This window comes from Actinia tenebrosa, unplaced genomic scaffold (assembly GCF_029948245.1).
Source record: "Actinia tenebrosa isolate PJP-AT-01 unplaced genomic scaffold, QUT_ActTen_1.0 PGA_scaffold0__85_contigs__length_37466705, whole genome shotgun sequence".
NCBI classification, from domain to species: Eukaryota; Metazoa; Cnidaria; class Anthozoa; order Actiniaria; family Actiniidae; genus Actinia; species Actinia tenebrosa.
The window spans coordinates 14,325,145-14,348,072 of NW_028292569.1; the positions used below are offsets into that span (position 1 = coordinate 14,325,145).

At 37.9% G+C, this 22,928-nt stretch overlaps 2 protein-coding genes and 1 pseudogene across 3 annotated transcripts; 2 read left to right on the forward strand and 1 right to left on the reverse strand.

The window, feature by feature from the left end:
• Positions 1-102: 102 nt before the first annotated feature.
• On the forward strand, positions 103-12,436 carry LOC116303768 (tetratricopeptide repeat protein 12). The gene is made up of 22 exons (XM_031713368.2): positions 103-163; positions 902-1,071; positions 1,485-1,512; positions 1,853-2,052; positions 2,386-2,445; positions 2,589-2,660; positions 2,807-2,867; positions 2,985-3,037; positions 3,782-3,917; positions 4,353-4,428; positions 4,790-4,884; positions 5,277-5,445; positions 6,086-6,178; positions 6,867-6,930; positions 7,296-7,460; positions 8,215-8,328; positions 8,894-8,962; positions 9,333-9,434; positions 10,203-10,299; positions 10,768-10,857; positions 11,594-11,729; positions 12,351-12,436. Exons 1-22 carry the CDS (start codon positions 103-105, stop codon positions 12,418-12,420), a joined length of 2,181 nt encoding a protein of 726 aa, XP_031569228.2. The 3' UTR covers positions 12,421-12,436.
• On the reverse strand, positions 11,032-22,278 carry LOC116302621 (uncharacterized; annotated as a pseudogene). The gene is made up of 6 exons (XR_016120491.1): positions 21,927-22,278; positions 21,657-21,774; positions 20,791-20,954; positions 14,336-14,521; positions 13,873-14,212; positions 11,032-13,795 (listed from the first exon to the last, which is right to left on the reverse strand). The product of XR_016120491.1 is annotated as an uncharacterized LOC116302621 (transcript).
• LOC148913560 (uncharacterized) lies at positions 14,844-20,332 on the forward strand. Its single transcript, XM_089032273.1, has 2 exons — positions 14,844-19,636; positions 19,750-20,332. Exons 1-2 carry the CDS (start codon positions 15,374-15,376, stop codon positions 20,032-20,034), a joined length of 4,548 nt encoding a protein of 1,515 aa, XP_088888399.1. The 5' UTR covers positions 14,844-15,373; the 3' UTR covers positions 20,035-20,332.
• Positions 22,279-22,928: the final 650 nt, after the last annotated feature.

Below are 22,928 nucleotides of genomic sequence, written 5' to 3' on the forward strand. Positions count from 1 at the left end.
TCTGCAAAATAATAAATAGACATTCCACGACCATAGTCACGTGCAAACGAACCTTTCACGAGCTCGTTCCGATGGAAATCCGAACAGAACTCGTAATCCAAAATGGCGGTAAAACAGGAGAAAGAAGGTCTTGAGGAATTTTTGAACAAAGTGGACGAAATAGGTAACAAAAATTAATATACATCGTATTAATTACCAAAAACATATTGTTTACCTCAAGTTCTACTGCTCTAAGACAGTTGGGCTTGAAAATATGCCATTTTTCGTTAAAATATTCCTGATAGTTTTGCATTCATATAAATTGACTGGAGTCATTTTGAGTTTTCATTCAAGTATCATTTGCTTGTTAAAAATGTGCTTTCTTACTGCGCTTTGTTTTGCGTAATAATATTCATTTGTGTGCTTTTGTTTGAAAATTTCAATTGTCACAGACAGTGTCTAGTAACTGAGGGTCCCATGAACTAAAGAATTGTATATAGTTACCAATGGCAACCAGGAGCATGAATTTTTTTTTTTGATAAATATTAATATAAAGTGTAGCAAGGGGGCATAAAGCGCTAATTTTCTAAGCTTCAAAGTCACAAAAATTTGATTTTGAAATTACCTGGCATATTTGATTTAACTTTTTTTCATTTTTGCCATTCCCATTTGACATTTCATGTTGATACCCTATTCGTACCCATTTATCATTGTATTTTGCCTTTTTAGTCTTGGAAGTATTTGAGTAAAAGTACCTTCGTTAATCTGCTAAAGGTGGTGGTCCTGTGTTTTCTCTCTCTCCAGTTTTAATCAATAACAAATCATGTGATCAAGAAGTGATGGAGCGATAGAGCCTCTTAAACCCAGGTTAGATATAGGAAAACATTATAAATATATAAACATCTTTATTATTGGTTTATAGAGTCCTTAATTAAAGGGATGACATCTGAAGATGCCTCGTCATCAGAAGCAGCAATGAAGGAGGCCGACAAGTATATGAAAGACCATGGAATTAAAGATGATGATACCATCCTAGATACAACACGTATTAACAAACAAGACAAGCAACAGTCAACATATGCAAGTGAAAAAGTAAGTTGTTTCACTGTTAGATATATCTCATCTCTGAATAAAGGCATGGGCTAGCTTATATCCCACTTCTGACGCCATGTTTTGATATATGACCAAGTGACACATATCTCCTTCATGGAAGGCATGTTCAACTCTGGTCACTTAGGTTTTGTGTGATTTACTATTTGCATACTTGAAGTATATCATAGAGTGCAAACAATATAACCGTGAAACTTTAGTAATACTAAATAGTATAATTTCATGCAAATTCCATTGTTTTCTATTGTTTAATTAGCACTATTTTGTGTATTATTAGTAATTAGTGTTTCACGGATTAATTGTTTGCACTCTAACAGTTAATGACAATTATCACAAAAATTACGCAGTAATTATGACAGTGTTTAATTATATACATGTAATGTATTTTTAATTAGGAGAAAGAAGTAGTCAATTGTAGTCCAGGTATGTATTGTTCTTCAAACAGCTATTTCTAATCTAACCTAACTATCATCATCATCGGCATCGCCTACACTATTGTCATCATCAACTTTTAAATCACCAACACCAGTTTCATCATTACCATCACCATCATCTTCGTCATCATCATCTTCACCATCATCATCATCATCATTGTCATCATTAGCATCTATTTTATCTTCACTATCATTGTCATCCAACATTATTTTCATAGTCACCACCTTGTCATCATTCACCATCATTACCATCCCATCATTGTCATCACCATCATAATTATCACCAACATGATCATGTTCAAGTACAAAATGCCTTTTCCTTTTCATAGAGGATTTTATGAAGGCTGTTGAAGAAGATGCAAAGAAAAGAGCAACTGAAAACAAAAGAAGAAAAATGAAATGTGAAGAGCTGAAAGAAATGGGAAATAAAAGCTTCAAAAACCAAGAATATGAAGAAGCAATTAAGTTCTACACAGATGCAATAAATGAGATGAAAACAAACACTGCAGTCTACACCAACAGAGCACAGGTAGGTAATCCAAGATAGTTATATTACCTTAGGGTACCTTAGGGATGATGAATTTTTAAGACCCCCACCCTACCCCCGGAAGTTCCAATTTTTTCATACAAACTAATTTTGTTCTTTCTCTGACCTCTCCACCACTCACAAATTCCAAATTCCTTTGGGATGGGGGGGGGGGGGGGGCCGGGGGGTTTGGATCTGAAATTCACAATTCAAGGTAAAATGCCTTTGACTATATCCAAATAGAAAAGGCGCTATTATTATCATCATAATATCATTATTCATCTAATGATTATTATTTAATATTATATAATTATTTTTATTTTGTAAATTCTTTAGGCAAACAACAAAATATCAAGATATGAGGCAGCAGTTGAAGACTGTCAAACAGCTATTAAAGTTAGTTTTCCTGATATAACATAAGGCAGGAGGATGGATGGGGTCTTTAAGATCTCTGTCTTAGCATTTGCTTGTATGCACTAAATGTTCAAATCTAAGCCCCACACAATCACCCACTTTATGGTTTTTCTCTTATCATGCAGATTGATAAAAATTGTGTTAAAGCATATGTTCACATGGGAAAAGGATATTTGTACATGAAAGAGTTTGATAAGGTACGACAACATAATAATAGTGATGATGATGATGACGACGATGATGAGAATGATGATGATGACACAATTTATCTTCAATACTGTAAGAGGATAGACATGTAAAAAACTGATGTCAATAATATTTATATCTCATATTTTTTTGATAGGCTACAGACACATTTCAAAATGCAATAAAACAATTCCCAAAGAAAGAAACATTATTAAAAGGTCTGAATAACTTGTTTATCTTGGAAGTTCTATACTCACTCGACAGTGCTTTGTTTGTTTCTTAAATGTTGGCTTTTGCTTATTGTTGTGTAATATGCATTTTGAATATCTTTCTAGGCTATCTACAAGAGGTTGATATGGAAAGAACTAAACTGTTAGAAGAATCCAAGGTATCTGATAGAGTTTTAGCTTTATTTATAGGAAATTTTGTAAATTATATATTTGAATATTATAAATCCTTTATTTGATAATAAATCCTTTATTTAGTGGCACTAAATAGCAAAAACTATGCTAATAAAACTTTTGGTTCTAAATATTCACATAGTTCATAGTTAAACTCATCGTTAATGATGAGCTTGGCGTTAGGTGCTTATTCGGTGGAATGGGCGGAGCCAGGCACAAATTAGTGGTAACCATGGTCACCCTGTCACCACCCACCGAACACCTGTCACATTGACCGCGATCAGTCAATGGAATACTTACCTCTACTTACCTGTACCAGTGGTAGGGATGGCGGGCGGGAAAATTAAACTCGTGTTGTAGCGTAATAGCGTAATAGCATCGTATAGCGAGTGCTAGCAATAGCGATGGCAAGTAAAGGTTCGCGTGGTTGGCATTAAGCTAGCATGATGACGTGTGTAGCGTCTTATCGTATTTCGTAATGATAGCTATGATCCATATCTCAGACAGGCCACAGAGATCGACTAGAATAGATTGCGACATGCTATAAACAACTTGCTAGCTGAGTCGATCAACAATAGCGTGAGGTAATAAATGCGTTGACAGCAGAAGATAGCGGTATGCGTCGGGACAGCGTTACTGCGAGATGTCATTGACCTCGAGTCTAACTTTGCCTAAATTACATTTAACCACATCATACATTGATTATGTTTACTTTCTTTAATATTTACCAGGCTATCAAATTGATACAAGATAATAATGAAGAGGATCATATTATTAAATCATCAATAGAGATTTTACTTTGCCCAGGACAGACTGTCAATCATTATTCTGAAGCTGCCTTGAAATTACTAAATCTAATACATAATTGTGAGTATAACAAGACTTTTTGAAAATGTTATATTTAGTGATAACAGGTAGTAATAATGATGATGGTTAGGGTGGGTTATAATGATGATTTTAATCTTGGTGGTATCACAGTAGTTAACAGTAGTCTGGGTTTCTATTTAAGGATGAGCATGTGTCTGTACTGTGATATAAACATCCTGGGAGCTGTAGAGCATGAGAGAAGCAAGCTTAGGAACACAAGGCATAACTGAGTGTTTCTTTAATGCCTCTCTCTTGCTTTACGACTCCCAGAGACATAAGCACAGCTGTTTTATATTGCTTTTATCAAATATTTTTGGGCAATTTTGTGCATGAGTTTGTCTCTGTCCTTTGATATAAACACAGTAGCCAGCCAATCAGTGTTAAAATTCATAGACAAAGATTTTATAATTGTTTTTATGTCATGTGTTATTACAGCCACTGCAAACAAAACTTCATTCCGAATTCACAAAGGATTTGATATTTACGACAAGGATGATACATCAATTAGCAGGTAGGCATAATGAAACATGCCTTTTAAAGTAGCTACAAATAGTCCCTTTCACAGTTCCCTATGCCATCTTGAAAGGTAGCCATGCCTTTCCATCGAAGCGAGATGAACAATAAGCTTGCAATGATAGAGACATTGAGAATAATTGTCCAAGATGTTTTAAAAAGGTCTCTATCATTGCAAGCTCACTGTTCCTCTCACTGTGAAGCAAAGACACGGCTACCTTTCAAGATGGCGCAGGGAACCGTGAAGGAGACTACTGCATATATAAGTTTTGACTGAGGGTTACAGAAAGACATGATTCATTCACTTTTAATTCCATAGATTTTGATTCTAAGATCTTTCATTGATGGAATTTTTCCAGATTTTGGTATGGAACCGATCCTTGTGAAGACAAGGAAGACATTGCAATGTTCTGTCTAGTAATAGACATACTGAATGAGGCAATGACAGATAATGGTATGATATGATATGAATCAAGGAAACAAAATGTCAAACAATACAGTTAGTTATTTGTTCGTCAGTCATGCATGTCAATAAGTACAAATTTCCAACCATGATACAAAATTTTGACATGTATAAATTGCATTGTAAAAAAAGTGAAACAATTTGAATTTGATTACTAGTCATTCTAAGGATGAGAGAAAAACCAAGTCAAGTTGGTATTGCAGTGCATTCTGGGACTGTTTTAAAGGACAAAATAGATGCCATCTCGGAAATAAGTCCACTGCCAGTTCACTGCAATGCCGACTCCACCTAGATTTTCTTCAACCTCAGAATGGCTAATTTTTCTTTTCTATTTGATTTTTTAAAAAAGTGGTAAGAGAAATGTTTGTTTGTTTGGCTTGTAGAATACAATGTACAGGCATTTGTATCTGTAGACCACAGCAGATCATTTATGTCTCTTCTTCAAGAACCTACATCACCAGTTATTATAACATCCATGATTCATCTAGTTTATCTTCTCTCACAAACAACTAATGGAAGAAAAGGACTCATGAGCTTTGAAAGCATGACAAGGTACTAGTAATCCTACTAAGTAGCCAGATAAGTAATGAGGGGAATGATGGTGGTGGTGGTGGTGGTGGTGGTGGTGGTTGACTGATGATGATAATGGTGGTGGTAGTGGTGGTGGTGATGTTGGTGTGTTTTGTTGATGATCTTGGTGGTGTGATGTTGGTGGTGAGGCCATGAGGATGTTGGCGGTGTATGATGAAGATGGTGATGGTATGATGCTTATGGTGATAGGGATAGTGATGATGGTGATAGTGATGATGGTAGGTTGAGAGTTGTGTGATGATGTTGATAGTGGTGATATAGATGATGGAAGTGTTTGATGAGAGTGTGATATGGTAGAGATTGTGGGGGCTTGGGTGGGGGCTGTGATGATAATAAGCTAAAAGGGATGATAATACTAGCTATGTCAATGATGGACGATAGCCATGCTGGTAGTGGTGACATAGTGATGATGATAAGACTGTTGTTGGTGTGAATGATGATGATGATGATAGCCATGCTGGTAGTGGTGACATAGTGATGATGATAAGACTGTTGTTGGTGTGAATGATGATGATGATGATGATAGTCATGATACTAGTGGTGACATAGTGATGATGAAGTGATGTTCATAACAATGTTGTATGATACTTTTATTTCTCAGAATCTTAGAACTATTGTTCATACATATAAATCAAGGATCAACTAATTCAGTAGTCGCCATGTCAACCATATCCAACTTGGCTTTTGAACCCAAGTAAGTTTCTTGCAGTGACATAATATTGACTTATTGCTTAGATTATTCAATGCCTACTAGTTTTCTTAATATTCATTTCATATATCCACTTATTCATCCACTTGGTTGCTTCTCCCTACTATCTCCTAACACCCTCCCTCCTTACTGTAATATCTTTCCACCCTCCCTCCTTACAATCTCCTACCACCCTCCCTCCCTACTATCTCCTACCACCCTCCCTCTTTCCTATCTCCTATCACCCTCCTCCCTACTATCTCCTACCACCCTGCCTCCCTACTATCTCCTACCACCCTGACTCCTTTCTATCTCCTACCACCCTCCCTCCCTACTATCCCCAACCACCCTGCATCCTTTCTATCTCCTACCACCCTCCCACCCTACTATCTCCTACCACCCTCCCACCCTACTATCTCCTACCACCCTCCCTCCCTACTATCTCCTACCACCCTCCCTCCCTACTATCTCGTATCACCCTCCTCCCTACTATCTCCTACCACCCTCCCTCCTTACTATCCCCTACCACCCTGCCTCCTTTCTCCTACCACCCTCCTTCCTTACTGTTATCTCGTACCACCCATCACCTTCCACCCTCCCTCTCTCTTCACTTCTTCCTACTTCCTTCACCTCAATAAGCAGATTAAATAATATGGTAATGACGGGACTGTTTATTTTCAAATATCTTGTCAAGGTTTTGTGAGAAATTTAGAGACTATCTTGGAAAAGAATTTCTGAAAATCAGCAAAATGTTTTTGGTAAGAATGAAGTTATCCTGATTATAGTAATGTTCTGAATTAAGTTGACACTAATTAGATGTGGCTGAACCATGTGCAGAATCATCAGTCACTACAAAGTAGATTATTTTTGCTAGACGTCCATCAAGGTGTTTCAATGACATTCTATCGGCATGATGTACCCTCAAAAGCTTTAAGTTTTCGAACAATGTCATGGAAACACTTTGATTAACATCCCCAAAACCCTATTTTGTTTTGATGGCAAATTGTATGATTTTGTGCGTGACTGATTGGGAAGCACTCGGTGATATCTATGACAATTATATATTAAATTATAATGCTTACCTGATGCACTGATAATATATATTAATATTATTATTCTATAGGGAAGGCTGTGTAAAGTATGCACTAAGGGGCTGAATGACATCTCAATCACATGGTCTCTTACATCATCTGGACTGTCGGCAATGGCTAACATGGCAAGGGACACAATAACAAGAGAACTTATTGCCAAAGATAAAGATTGGCTGGCTGCTTGCCATAGGTTTATGGTAAGTAGATATGCATTATGTATTGTACTTCTGGTTTAAGGTATATTTTGTTGTACTGTGCACCTTTATTATCCAAAAATGATATAGCCACAATGGCATGAAGTTCAAAGGAATGCTGTTCATTACTTCATAGGGGCAGGAAGAATTTAAGGAGTTACGTTTAAAAAAACTTTTATAACAACTCACTCCTCATAAGGGGGCTCGTCCATGAGGCTTGCTCTGCACACACGCTACAACTACATTCAAATGCTGATTCTCATAGAGGGAGATAGCCAGAGAATAAGGAAAAGCTCAAGGAAAGAGAACAACATATCAAACAAACTCAAATCACATGTATTCAGTTGATAATTGAACCTGCATGGGACTGCATAGGTATAAACTACAACAGTGTGAGACAGTGCCGTAGCAATGCAGGAATTGTGTTGGTGTATCCATTCCATTTATTTATTTATATAAATTGTTAGTATATATTGTAAATATTATATTAATCTGTTTTATGTATATTAGTTGTAAAGCGGTCTTGAACTATACGGAAACATCGCTATATAGAATAAAGATTGTTATTATTATTATTATTGTTGTTGTTGTTGTTATTATTATTATTAGGTCCTTCAATCCAGGGTCCTGATAAGGTCCTTTCCATCTTAACATTAAGAAAGGCAAATTGATTCCTAGCTACACGTAGAGGTAGTGATAAAGAAAAATAAAATAAATTTTCAAAATAATTTATAGAACTCTTTATGCCTTTTTATAGTGTCGCTTTGGACAAGCAAACGTTGTTATGAATGATTCAGATGCAAACAAGGTGGTTTTTGCTCTACTGGGTCTGTTAACCAATCTTTGTTCTCAAGCTGATCTACTAGAAGAGGTAAATAACATTCTTTTATTGGAAAACATTGGAAAATTTATACTAATGTGGGCCAGAGTCATGGGCAGATCTAGGGGTGTGCCTGAGGGGCTGCAAACCCCCTCTTCCTCTATTGCCAAAGTTTTTCAGCCCTTCTTTCTCCGATTCCTGGATCTTCCACTGACAGTAAACAGGCTTCCTTTCTTTAGCAAAATGAAGCTCTCTGCACCATTTGCATTGTTATGAACGGTAGATGAATGGTCGACGGATAGTCAAAAAACCATCAACGAATGACCAATAAATGGTTGACAATCAGTCAACAGCTGACCAACAGTGGGTCAACAGATGGTTTGGGGCGCTAATCATTACTATTGCTAAAAAGTTCAATGTCTTATAGGGTGCAATGATTGAGCCTTGTTTGCTCAATCTGCACCTTGCAGCACAATGTTGTTCAATAAGTTGCTTAATCTTGTTGTGAATATGGCTGCATCTTGAGGGATACGTGTAGGGCTGCATCTTGAGGGATATCAGCTGGAATGATTTGTAAAAATGTTTATATCAAATGTTATTGTTTTTTTCTGGTTAGGTGAAGTGTCATTCCTTGCTTCCATCATTGAAAGATCTTTTGGATTCTAAAGATGAAGACATCAAAGAGGTTAGTTATCTCAATAGTGTTGATGATATGGTGATGCAATGATGATGATGATGGTGGTGCATGATGCCAGGTGATGACATTAATGAATATACACGATACATAATGATGGCAATAACGATTACATGTATGCCTGATGGTGATGACAATGATTATGCAAAAAAGAGATAATAATAACAATGATGATGGTGATGATGATGATGATAGCGATGCTGATGAATGATTAGGATGATGTTAAGTGGTAAGGATACATTTAGCACTTGTTTCTGGATGTTTTTTTCCTAGTTTTTACTTCGTTTATATTTACCTTCCTGCTAATGAAATTAATATAATTATATGAGTTGTAATCATTTGTTTCTTTTTTCAATTTCAGCGTTGCATTTCTGTTTTACGCTTTTTGTTGGCATATTCCAAAGAATCCCTAAACATTGCATTGAAAGAAAAAATATATGTGCAGTTCATTGATATGTTGAAGGTAAGAATGATGCATGGATGACAACATGATAACAAAGAATTACATACATGCAACTCACCACAGAGAACCAGGCTGCAGGGCATGTGTATTTAGCATAAAGTAAAAAAGAATTGAATGGTTTATCATGGACCTTTCGTGATAAGCACCTAACAAGATCATGGAAATACATGAATGCAATTGCTGGGTTCCACTAGACATCATTCCTGTCTTGTGTGGAATGTTCATCAGCTGCATCACAAAGTTTTCAATAGAATTCTTTCTGGTTGACAGCACATGGTAGTCAGTGTTTGACCACCATGTGGAGCAGAAAATGAGATCCAAAGACTTTTATCAGCTGATCTTGAAACTCAGAAATACCAGTCTTTGCTGCTGCAATCATTCTGCAACCCAGACATTCATGATTGAGGCCCAAAAAGTAAAGAATCCTTTGATATTGCTCTGCATTTATATGCTTTATACCCTGTAGTATACCACCATGCATAGAGTAGAGCAATACCCTTTATCACAATTCCGTTCAGTGACCACAAATAATAACTCCAAGTTTAGGTTGGAGTTGCTGTGCTTAGGAAAACTAGTAATAGTTTATCATGTGCAGCAACTCCAGCCTCAACTTGGAACTATTATTTGTGGTCACTGAACGGAACTGTAAAATAGAGTATGATGGTTGAAAAGTTTTTCCATGGTCTATAAAAAATAAGAACCCTCCTTATCCCCCACCCACCACCCCTGAAACCTCCGTGTTAACCCAGTTCTTATCTCATTTTACAGTCTTCCAGACCTGTGTCAGTAAAATATGCTCTTAAATGCTTAGCTTTATGCACAAGTAAGGATGCCAACGCTAGACAAGCAGTACTTGAAAATCAAGGTTAGTTTTTTCTGAGACGTACACTCAGTTAATACTTCCTTTTGTTTGCTTTAAAACCAGTGTAGTGTTCATGCATGGAATGAATTTCCTTATTTGAGTGCCACCCCTGATTAAACGCCACCCTAAAATAAGCGGTGCACCTAAGACCAAAATTATTGATAAGCACCGCCCCTGAATTAATGCCGCATATGAAACCAGAAAAGTTGATTAAGCACTCATAGAATGAGTAAATATAGAAATTTGTATTTATCAAATGTTCGTGTTCACTTCGTATTAAATCAATGATTGCAAATTATGTATGTGGTAAACACTTTTTTTTAAATAAGCATCACCCTCGAAAGAGCCCCGCCCCTGAATTAACACCACATATGAAACCCAAAAAATTATTGTGCCACGGCGCATAAACGAGTAAATATGGCATGTGCATTGAATCACTCATCTTAGCAATAACTTATTGATTGTTAACAGGTCTGAGCTCATTGGTTGGTTTGATTTCATCAAATAATGAGATCATCATTGGCAATGCTGCTCTGTGTCTTGGGGATTGTGCACAAATAGGTGAGAAAAACCTTGTTCTTCCTCACACATTCCTTTGTCCTGACCATATATCCACCTCTTTGCTTCTTTGGGTGTTTTTTTTTTCTCTCTCTCTCTCGCCTCAAACTGTGTAATTTTTTTGGAGTAACATTTCTTTGTTTAACGGCTGTGCATGAGAAAACGCATAGATATAAATACAACTATAATAAAGAATTTTATTCTCAGAAGAATGACACTTGGCCTGAAATAAGGCAACACAATTCCCAAGCTAGTCAGAGAGGTGGTTATCAATTAAAGTTCTGAGTTGAAAAAGATTTGGTACAGTACATTAGAGCAAAAGTTTCAATTCTCAATATCAAGTTAAGATGAAAAATAATTAACTAAAATAATACAAAATCAATGCCACGAATTCCATCGAGAAAAAGTGTGATTTATTTTTAATTTGTATTTTCATGCCCGCATGATTTGAGATAATTGAGAAGGGTCCAGGGGCCAACAGTCGGCTATAAGTGTCAATCAACATGTGTCAGCTGTTCATAAAGTACACAAATTACCCTGTATATAAGGGGTTTGCAACATCACACGATGGCAGCCATGAGAGAAGGAACAATAATAGTCTTTTTCCCTTGGGAATTCTTTCTTATGTAAACCAGATCAGACCAGATTCAAGTATTCCTGCTTCCTGTCATGGCTTCCATCATGTGATGGTGCAAAAGCTCTATAAGATAGATAGCTTTAATTTGCTTGTCTGTTATAGATGAAGTGTGCCAGCAGTTAGTGGATACTAATATTGTACAAGACTTATTGAGACATGCAACAAATGACAGATTGAATCAAGACGTTAAAAGAAATGCTGTCCTGTGTCTGGCAAAACTTGCAACTGGAGACTTAAGGTAATGTATGTGAACAGTAATATGATACACTGGAAATGTTGCAGTAATTTACACAAAACATTGGTCTATCAAAAGTTTATCACGAATCCTGCATTCTGATTGGCTGATATACTTTTATAGGTCTATTACGTAGTGATAGCCCACTATTAGTATTTAGTAAAAATACGCAGGGGATTATAGAAAATCTCGTGCGCTGATTGGTCAAGAAACTCACTCTATCACACGATAATCACCTCCAGCGAAAATCCAAAATGGCGGCCAGCCACTTTGTTGCTGTTACTGGGAAAAAATGTCTTTTATCTTCTTTTTTTTCTTTTGAAAGAATCACCTGTGTATTTATACTAAAACAATTATTTGCCTCAGCCTCAGTGAACATCGGGGAATATTTACCTCGCCGCTCAAAGACTCGGTAAATATTCCCCGATATTCACTTCGCCTTTGACGAATAATTGTTAAATAATGTCCATATTATTAAAATAGCCTTAGTTAATCAATATTTGTTGACTCACATGAGTTTAGCATTACATAGGTTGAACTGGGGTGTGTGTGATCGTCTCCTTGCCCCGTGTTATAATATCCCTTGAGTTGAAATTTGAAAAATATTTTTAAAATTTTTTAAAGGCACCGTGAGAAACTAAAAGACCTCCATGGATTAGAAATACTTCATTCTGTATTTACCAAACTAAGCTGAATCTATCAAAAAAAGGTATTTTGATTGATTGATTGATTTATAACCTGGTTATTTTGAAATACTTTAGTCTATAAAAACACTGAGAAGTTTCTTTGAGGATACCCCGCCCAAGATCTGAAATAAAAATACTTCAATACGCTTTATTATACATTTTGTAAGTGGAATTTGTAGGCTACTAGAATTTTGCCTTTGATACAGAAGCAAATTCTACATGTACAAATGTGTGATAAAAAAGTGATAGTGACAGATGATGATGATGATGATTGTCACGTGATATATTTTGCACATGATCGTTATGTGGGTGTCAATATCCTGTGATGTAATATCATGTGATCATCTTGTGTACAGCTTCATCATATCATGTTATCTCATAGCAAGTACATAGCCTCCATATCACGTATTTATCATATCACGTGATTATCGTATATACATAGCATCATATCATGTGATCATCGTATATGTATATAGCCAACATATCACGTGATCATATGTACGTAGTCATATCACATGATCATCGTATGTATATGGTCATAATATCACGTGATCATCGTGTGTACATAGTCATTATATCACGTGATCATCGTATGTGTATAGTCATATCACGTGATCATCGTATGTATATAGTCATCATATCACGTGATCATCGCATGTACATATTCATTATATCACGTGATCATCGTATGTGTATAGTCATATCACGTGATCATCGTATGTACAGTCATCATATCACGTGATCATCGTATGTGTATAGTCATATCACGTGATCATCGTATGTGTATAGTCATATCACGTGATCATCGTGTGTATATAGTCGTATCACGTGATCATTGTATGTATATAGTCATCATATCACGTGATCATTGTATGTATATAGTCATCATATCACGTGATCATCGCATGTACATATTCATCATATCACGTGATCATCGCATGTACATATTCATCATATCACGTGATCATTGTATGTATATAGTCATCATATCGCGTGATCATCGTGTGTATATAGTCATCATATCACGTGATCATTGTATGTATATACTCATCATATCACGTGATCATTGTATGCATATAGTCATATCACGTGATCATCGTGTGTATATAGCCATCATATCACGTGATCATTGTATGTGTATAGTCATATCACGTGATCATTGTATGCATATAGTCATATCACGTGATCATTGTATGTGTATAGTCATATCACGTGATCATTGTATGCATATAGTCATATCACGTGATCATCGTATGTACGTAGTCATATCACGTGATCATCGTATGTACGTAGTCATATCACGTGATCATCGTATGTACATATTCATCATATCACGTGATCATCGTGTGTATATAGCCATGATGTCAGCCACGGACGTTGCATCTGTTAAAATAAAAAAAGTGCTTTAGTTGTTAATAGACGAATGAATGAGGCTCTTTTTTACTGTTGAGTACTCTCACCTTTGTTTGACCACTGTACGCGGCTGTTGGTTGTAGAATATAATACCGAGAAGTGCCGAAGATGGTTTTCCCAGGTGCAGGCTCCTGGGATCAGCTCCACAAGAACCATCCATCCTGAGTCCGTTGGGCACCCAGAATATTCGCTGTTTATGAAAAAGGATCGCCTCGCAAAATTCCAAGTATGACCATTGATGGAGAAGTAGTTGACAGGCTGGGAATGTATGTCTGTCCAGGGACTTGTTAGAAGACGATCACGAGAAAACCAGTTGGTCTTGGTAGATCCTTTGGCGTTGAATACCAAACGAACAACCTCCGTCTTCTTGTACAACGACAATCAAACCTACAACAAATTAAATTCTCAGTAGCTAGGGACTATAAACAAACTTGCCAGCTCTTTGGCCACGTGAAGTCTTCCCCGCCCTTTTTCAACAGTTGCTTACGAACAGTATAAATACTACAGTACCTGTGTTGGATTGAATGCCTGCCAGTGTTCTACGATTCTGTTTTTGTAGTGCTGTCTGGACGAGCTGTTTATGGGTAAAGCTGCTGACGAGGATTCTAGAAGAGAGTTTGACAGCCATAATACTGAAGGACCTTGTTGTTGTAGTGGTACACCACTTATAGTCCAGTTGCTTAGGCCCAAAAAATGCTAAAATCGTGACCGAGGTGACTAAAGCACCAAACTTGGCAAAGAACTTCGTTTTGATGTAACAAACGATTTCAGAAGGGGTGCCCAGTGAAACGAGGTCGGGGGGTCTGATTTCACTCCAAAAGGGGGAGGGGTGGGGTATTTCTCTTAAACTCGCTATATAAAGTAGTAAATATATAAATAAAAGCCATACGGTAATGATAAAGTTGATGAATAGTCTTCCTCATTAAAATAAACAATTTAAAAGGGATATCCAGTGGTTTGGGGATGGGAGGGAAGGGGTAATGGCTTTTTGGGGGAAGGGGTGGGAGAGTTTCTTCAGGAAGGGTTTCGTATAAGTACTGCTAAAGAATATTTATTTTTACAGTAATTTCTCTTAGAATACATCAAGCTATTAAATGTTTTCTTGGAAAAAAAGTTTTAAAAATTATACTGCAAATTAAAGTTATGAGTATTTTTCATCAAATAATGTGAAGCTGCAGTAAACTGGTCAGCAGAGTTTCTCTACAAATCACAAACTAAGGCGGCCATTTTGTCTTTTTAACTGATCGTGATCGTCACTACACAGACTGTAAAGTTTCAAAATTAACCTTGAAAAATTGCTCGTGTTAGAGCATTATTTTCATTAAACAATCTCTTATTTACTTCTAAGGTAAGATACATAATTTTTGGTTGACTCGTTTAAGAATTTGACATTATTTTTTTGGTCAGACTACTTTTAGCAGACGAACTTGAAAATATTTTTTTGCACCTGATTGCATTTGCCTAGTTAAATAAGGTAGAGTGATTGCACTTAACCTCTTAAATAATAATTGATTATTAGTGTGTAATAGCTTAGTGTAATCACTCTAAATGAATAGTTCCAAGTTAATGCTGACAAACCAGCAGAATTATTATAATTTATTGATATTTTATCCAGCAATTCATGCCTGTATGGACTGGTCATTGTGTTGCATATGTCAAGAAAAACGGCCTTCAGAGCCACTACGATGCCCTCTTAATAGCTTTCATGATGGCACTGCTTTGAATGCATATGAAACATTTCTGCATACCGTATCTCAGTTTAGAGAAGCCAATTCCTTACCTATAAAATTGGCATTCAAAGACGATGATGAGAATGCCCAATGCCTTATTAACAACAAAGCCAGTTGGCACAAATCATGTCATTTAAAGTTTTCAAAAACAAAGCTGGATAAAGCTTTGTCAGCACAGAAAAGAAAAAGTGACGATGGTGGCGCCGAAACTGACAGAAGAGCGTCAAAACGTCATGCTTGTGACAAGGATGTCTGTATCTTCTGTGGAGATGGAAATGAAGACCTCCATCAAGTGACGACTTTTACAGTAGATGAGACAGTGAAAATGATGGCCACAGAGCTTGAGGACGTCGAGCTGTTATCCAAATTGGCTGGCACAGATATGATTGCAAGCGAAGCGAAATATCACCGAAATTGCATGAAGTCTTTCAAGAACCGATACAGGTCGCTGCTGCAAAAGGGTACTGCTGAAAATTCCTCTGGTGAAAGCGAATTAATTGCTGAAGCACGAGCCTTCTCGGAACTGATATCATATATGGAATATTCAGCAGAAAATGGCGTTCGTATCTTTAAGCTTTCTGACCTCCATCAGCTCTATGTTAAGCGTCTGCAGGCATTCGACATCGTCAAGACTGTAAACAAGACCCGTCTGAAGAATCAAATTCTTGGACACTTTTGTGAAGATCTCAAGGAGCAGTCAGATGGTAGAAATGTTATCTTAATTTTCAGTGACGCTCTAAAATCACTTTTGAAAAGGGAGCTAGAATCACGAAACTTTCAGTCAGAGGCCCTGGATTTCACGAGTGTGGCAAAACTAATCAGAAGAGAAATGTTTGAAAATGATGGTTTTCAGTTCTCAGGGACCTTCACGCAAGGATGTCAATTTGACAGCGTACCACCCAACTTGTTATATTTTGTATCCCTGCTCTTAAATGGGCCTAACATCCAAGATCAACCCTCAGATGTTTCACAAGCATGTCTAACAATTGCGCAGATGATAATTTTTAATTCCAAGAAAGGCGCCTCTCAAGCAAGTAAAAAGAAACGCCATTCCAGATCACGAGAACCGCCACTCCCTATATATGTGGGTTTGAATATTCATACTCTTACCAGAAGTAGAATGCTGGTTGATAGCCTGTACCAATTAGGCCTAAGTGTTTCCTACGACAGGGTTACAGAGATTATAAATGGATTAGCATCATCAGTTTGTAGACAGTTTAGAGCTGAAAACATTGTTTGCCCCTCAAATCTACGTCATGGACTTTACACAGTTGGGGCACTTGACAATATCGATCACAACCCTTCTTCGACCACATCGCAAGGTTCTTTTCATGGCACTGCTTTAAGCGTGTTTCAATTTCCAACTGAGGGTAAACCAGGGATATCGAGACCTGCAGTATCTCTGTCAGAAGAAGATCTTGAAAAAGATTTTACACTTCCTGACAACTATGCGACGGTGCCAGCAGTTAATATCAATACTTCCAAAATTACTCTTAACACCAGAAATAACAATCCACATGAAACCAATGGAAACCTCATTGGTGAAGTTCAACAAGAAAAGTGCTGGATTGAACAAAGTATTTCTCTCTTAGAAAGCAATCTTGTCAAGGGTAGCTTTGTATCATGGTCAGGCTATCACGCTGCGCTAATAGAGTCAAGCAAAGAACACCCTGCTATATCTAGTCTTCTACCAATGTTCGATGAAAAAGCCGCATCGGTATCAATGATAAAGCATGGTATGGATCTCTTGCGTAACACAACATCGTTTCTTAATCCAGACCAGGTTCCTGTACTGACAATTGATCAACCACTTTACGCCATTTCAAAGTATATTCAGTGGCAATGGCCGGACAGATATGGCGAAAATATGTATGTAACAATGCTAGGCGGCCTTCACATTGAAATGGCTCTGTGGGCCCTATGCGGCGATCTACTCGATGGGTCTGGTTGGACCAGTGCGCTAACAGAAGCCGGAGTTGCGTCGTCTGGAACGTCAGAATCCTTCTTAAAAGTGTCTCACCTAGCACGAACGAGACATGCTCATCAGGTCACAGTGGTTGCTCTTTTCAAGCTGCAGAGAGATGCATTTCGATCAGCAGAAGATTTTGATGATGAAGATTCATTTGCGTCATGGAGGTCCAATATGATGAAGAAGAGTCCTACCTTTCAGTTCTGGGATATTATAATGCAACTGGAAATCAAGATCCTGGTGTTTATAAAAGCTCACCGCGAAAGGAAGTTTGATCTTTTTGTAGAAGTACTGGAGGCATTAACCCCGTGGTTTTTTGCGTTAGACCATGTGAACTATTCCCGATGGGTGCCCGTCTTCATTCAAGATATGAAGTTATTGCCAGATGAAATCAAGCAGCAGCTGTCACAGTTTTGGGTTATCCAGAAAACTGCGAAGAAGTTCTCTTCCATTCCAGGTGACCAAGCACACGAGCAAAATAATGCTCTTGTTAAGGGTTCTGGGGGAGCCGTTGGGTTGACAGAAAACCCTGGAGCCTTTGCCAGATGGATGGTTTCAGGTCCTGAGCTGGCTAGACTTCTCAAGGAGTTTGAAGTAGACCTGCCTTATTACGATGATAATGAAGAAGAAAGTAGCTACGCCCATCATGATCAAGGCCTCTCCTCGCAGAAACTTTTTCAAAAGCAAGTGAAAAACCTCTCTGCCACTATCTCTGAAATGGGTAATCCCTTCATCGATGATTCTCCTGAACTTATCGCTTTAGACTCTCGCGACTGTGCAAACGAATCTGTTGCGATAACTGTGCGCACAATCGAAGATATCGGATCCGCGAAATACAAGGATTATGTCCACAATGTGATCGTAGAGAAGAAGGTGTCTATAAACGACCCGATCAAGAAGAATTCCTTACCTTTGTTCAAGCGCCAGAAACCAAAAACCTCCTCCAAAACATCGAAGGAATTGTCTGTACTTAAAAGCGATTGTAGCTTGTTCAGTCGACTATATATTGCCAGTCAGAACCGGGATGGAGACCTTGAAGATTTCTTCAAACACGAGAACCAGCCATATCCACCATCATTGTCTCAGTTTGGTAAAATGCGCTTCGGCAAGAAGTCAGATCTTCTAAAATGCCTTGAAGTACCATCACAGCAAGACCCGCCAGCCAGTTATGATACAAAAATCTTTGATGGTGCTGCTCTTGTCCATGCATTGCTACCTGGGCCGGCGTCTACGTTTTCACAGTATGTCGAAAGAGTATTTTTACCTTTCTTAACTCGGGAGCTTCATTCGTCAAAGCGAGTTGATGTCGTTTGGGATGAGTACCGTTCTGATAGTTTAAAAGAGGCCACACGAGAGAAACGAGGTCAAGGCAGAAGAAAGAAAGTTGGAGGGAATACCAAACTTCCTCGAGACTGGAAAAACGTTCTTCTTGATTCGACAAATAAGGAAGAACTCTTTGCACTTTTGTCAGAGCGAGTTGGAAGCTTTGTTTGCCCATATGAAGGCAAGAAGATCTATATCACCTCAGGAGTGAATGTCACGTCAGGTGGGGAGAGTGTCATGCAGGTGTGTGACCAGGAAGAAGCTGACACGAGGATAGTTGTACACATCCTGGACGCCCTAAGAAACGGCGAGAAATCCATTTTTGTTCGCACAGTCGATACTGATGTTATCGTAATCATTGCTGGACATTTTTATCAGTTGATGAGAAGTTATGGCCCTCTTGATATTTGGGTTGGCTTTGGCATGGGAAAGTACTATCGGTGCTACCATATTAATGCTATCTGCGAGAAGCTTGGTGAGAGAAAGGCTAATGCCCTACCACTCTTCCATGCCTTTACAGGCTGTGATACGACTTCATCGTTTTCTGGTAGGGGGAAGCAGACTGCTTGGGGGGCTTGGAAATCATATGAAGAAGCAACCGATGCATTCATTCATATTAAGGAGAATCCATTTGATGCCATCGACATAATGTCACCCCATTTCAAGACTCTTGAACGTCTCACTGTGGTCATGTATGACAAATCAAGCTCAACCAGTTGTGTCAATGAATCACGGCGTCACCTGTTCACCAAGCAAAACCGAAACTTGGAACATATTCCACCAACACAGGTAAGAAGACAAGTACAAGAGGTTTTGCTGCTCGTAACTGACTAGCTGCATTAGTTTTTGAGAAATACATCACTTGGTCTTAAATAATTAATTTGACTTTTAATCATATTAAGGAAGCGTTGTTACAGCACACACGAAGAGCTATTTACCAGGGAGGGATTTGGACAACTTGTATGGAGGCCCAGCAGAACATTCCCCCGCCAGAAGGCTGGGGGTGGACCATGAAGAAGACTTGGGATCCTGTTTGGAGTGCACTGCCCGATGCGTCAAAAGCCTGCGCCGAGCTGCTGAGATGTGGATGCAAAAAAGGCTGCAGTAACCGATGCAAATGTGTGAAGTCGAATCTCTCGTGCACAGAGCTTTGTTATTGCTCCGCTGGGTGCACCAATACCAGCTAACCTGTAATATGATGAGGTAAGCTTTCCTTCTCGATCTAACAGGTCCAGATCATATCCCTCCAGCCATGCAGCATGTCCCGAATGCTTCACAGCAAATAACATTGAGTGATATGTAAGACCCAAAACTATCTTGCGTTGAAAAGATATCTTAATTAGTAGATTGAAAAGGTATATTTCAAGAAGAAAATGTCTCATACCCTCCCCTCTAAAAAACATTCCCCTCCACTCCCATCCCAAAACCAATGGATATCCCTTTTAAATTGTTTATTTTAATGAGGAGCTATTCATCAACTTTATCATTACCGTATGGCTTTTATTTATATTTTTACTACTTTATATAGACAGTTTTAGGAAATACCCTCGAACTTTTGGAGTGAAATCAGCCCCCCCCCCCCGACCTCATATAACTAATCAGTCCTTTGTAAATCGTTTCTTAGATCAAAACGAAGCTCTGTACATGGAGTTGAGTGCTTAAATTACTATTTCAAAGAATTTAATATATTCAATTTACTTTATATAGCAAGTTTAAGAGAAATACCCCACCCCTCCCCCTTTTGGAGTGAAATCAGACCCCCCGACCTCGTTTCACTGGGCACCCCTTCTGAAATCGTTTGTTACATCAAAACGAAGTTCTGTGCCAAATTTGGTGCTTTAGTCACCTCGGTCACGATTTAAGCATTAAGCTACTGGACTATTACGGCCTTGAAAACCATCGTCCAGCCAGAATCATCTAATATGGTCAAAGAAAGAAAGTCAGCAAAATTCTATCTCTATTGCTTGTAATATTGAAGGGTTCACTATACCTTCTCCGTTGCCATGGTCACAGTAAACGTCGATCTTGCTTTTGTCTGGAGTAATGATTTCGTAGATACCGCTGTTCGTGTATCCAGCGGCAAATCGTTGTGCGCAGCTTCGAAAATCTGAACAATATAAAGAGCATTCGCTATCGTTACATTCCTCATGATACATTTGTTGGTTGGTTTAGGGGGGGGGGGGGTGGTAACCAGGGAAAAACCGCACATATGCTGAAGACTGATCAGGATAATACTTTTAAGGCTTTCCGATGTTTTCATAGTAACGGTTTAAAAATGTTCATCCCATTCTATCTATATTCTAATGCTCAGGTCTCGTACGGGTTTTGCATAGTCTTGGAAAGTCTTGGAAATTGATAATGGATTTTTCCACAGAAAGCCCAATTTAGATTTAAAGGCACGGGCAAAAAAAAATTTTTTCCACAGGATTTTTTTATTGATTTTTTTTTACTCTTTCGTATTACTGAGGACATTATCTTGAAGTCGAGTTTAAAAACAATGAATTATTTAATTTTCTCGAACATTCACTTTTATCTAAATTGGGCTTCTGTGAATTTTCCAGGACCTGGAAAGTTTTAGAAAATTGATTTTTGGTCCACTAGTGTATGGAAGAGTTATGGATTTTTGTAGTTTCTCTAGCTTATTTCTTGCAAAAAATTGTTTTTGTTGTAAAGCGCTGAATATTTATTTGTGAGTACTGTACGCGTGGTGTCAGACTTGCCCAAAGTCAACCTCTCTTTTACACAAAGGCGGCGGGCGAAAGTGTAGTGTGGTGTACCCATTTTCAGTCTGTGCAGTTCCTATAGTTACCTGTTATCTGACAGTCTTGTCCCAGTGTGCCTGCAGGACATTCACATTTGTAGGTGTGGTTTGTATAGAATGGAACACACTTTCCTCGATGCTGGCATGGCTTCTTCTCACATGGATTCTAAAAGTCGTGAAATATTTGTTACTTATATTATGATAAGTTAAATATATGTCACAAAATATTTAGTTGAATTTTCTCGCTTTACACGGTCCAGCAAACCTCGAATTCAAACACAAAATAACTGAGCGCAAAACAAATAGACGAAGACTCACCGCAATGCTGTAATGGTCAATCCCTTTGCTTGGTCTAAAATTTGACTGGTTTTCATATTTGTCAGAAGCCAAGAGCTCACACACATACAAGCCTTGGTCATCACCAGTTGTGTTCACATTGACAGATAAACATCCATGAGTTTGGACGCATCGAACTAGGCATTCATCAGAAGACTCGACTCTTTCGTCCTTCAGTGTCGCTGCAACAAGCTTGTGGTCTTTGTGATGAAAGAAGTTTCCAAACGAGAAAACACCTGAATTACTTGCACGAAAAGCTTCTTCAAAGGCGACTGCGTGCAGCAAGTGTAGAATGAAAGAGAGATGTAAAGTATCCATAGTAAACTTGGACACCGAAAAAACTGACAACATCGAAAAGACTGAAAGTTAGCCTGCGTGCAGACCGAATTTAAAGGAGAGCTTTAGATAAATAATTGATCAAAATTTTGTTCCAAGCCTCGTATTGTTGTTTAATAATGACAACGTTTTGATGACAATTACGAACCCCTTAAGTAGATCTTCTTGATTTTATCAAATCCCCCTATTAAATAGAAGCAAGAAATTATGACGCCGCTTGAAAATTCGATGTAACATCGCGCTTTAGAAACATTGCCATTGAATAGATCCCCTGAGGTTTTCACATATCTATTTCTAAGTATTGCGGACGAGCCTTACGAAGAATCAGCATCAAATCTTAAAAACTCATCGAATAAATGTTTTTTTTACTAATTGTCGTTGTAAAAAACAATATAACCGTGAAACTTTAGTAATACTAAATAGCACAATTTCATGCAAATTCCATTGTTTCCTATTGTTTAATTAGCACTATTTTGTACTATTTAGTAATTAGTGTTTCACGGATTGGAGTGCAAACAATAGAGTGCACGCACTAAACCCGTGAAACAAATACTAACTTTTAGTACTAAATGGTGATAAATAAACAATAGAAAACAAAGGATTCTGTATGAAATAATACTAATTAGTACTAATTAATGTTCATGGATT

What these genes read in the sequence shown, in the direction of transcription:
- LOC116303768 (XM_031713368.2), top strand. Translation starts at nt 103, where the DNA reads ATGGCGGTAAAACAGGAGAAAGAAGGTCTTGAGGAATTTTTGAACAAA. An exon ending in TGAGGCAATGACAGATAATG is followed by an intron (nt 4,885 to 5,276) that starts GTATGATATGAT and finishes TTTGGCTTGTAG; the next exon opens with AATACAATGTACAGGCATTT. An exon ending in AGCTTTGAAAGCATGACAAG is followed by an intron (nt 5,446 to 6,085) that starts GTACTAGTAATC and finishes TTTATTTCTCAG; the next exon opens with AATCTTAGAACTATTGTTCA.
- LOC148913560 (XM_089032273.1), top strand. Translation starts at nt 15,374, where the DNA reads ATGAATAGTTCCAAGTTAATGCTGACAAACCAGCAGAATTATTATAAT. An exon ending in AACATATTCCACCAACACAG is followed by an intron (nt 19,637 to 19,749) that starts GTAAGAAGACAA and finishes AATCATATTAAG; the next exon opens with GAAGCGTTGTTACAGCACAC.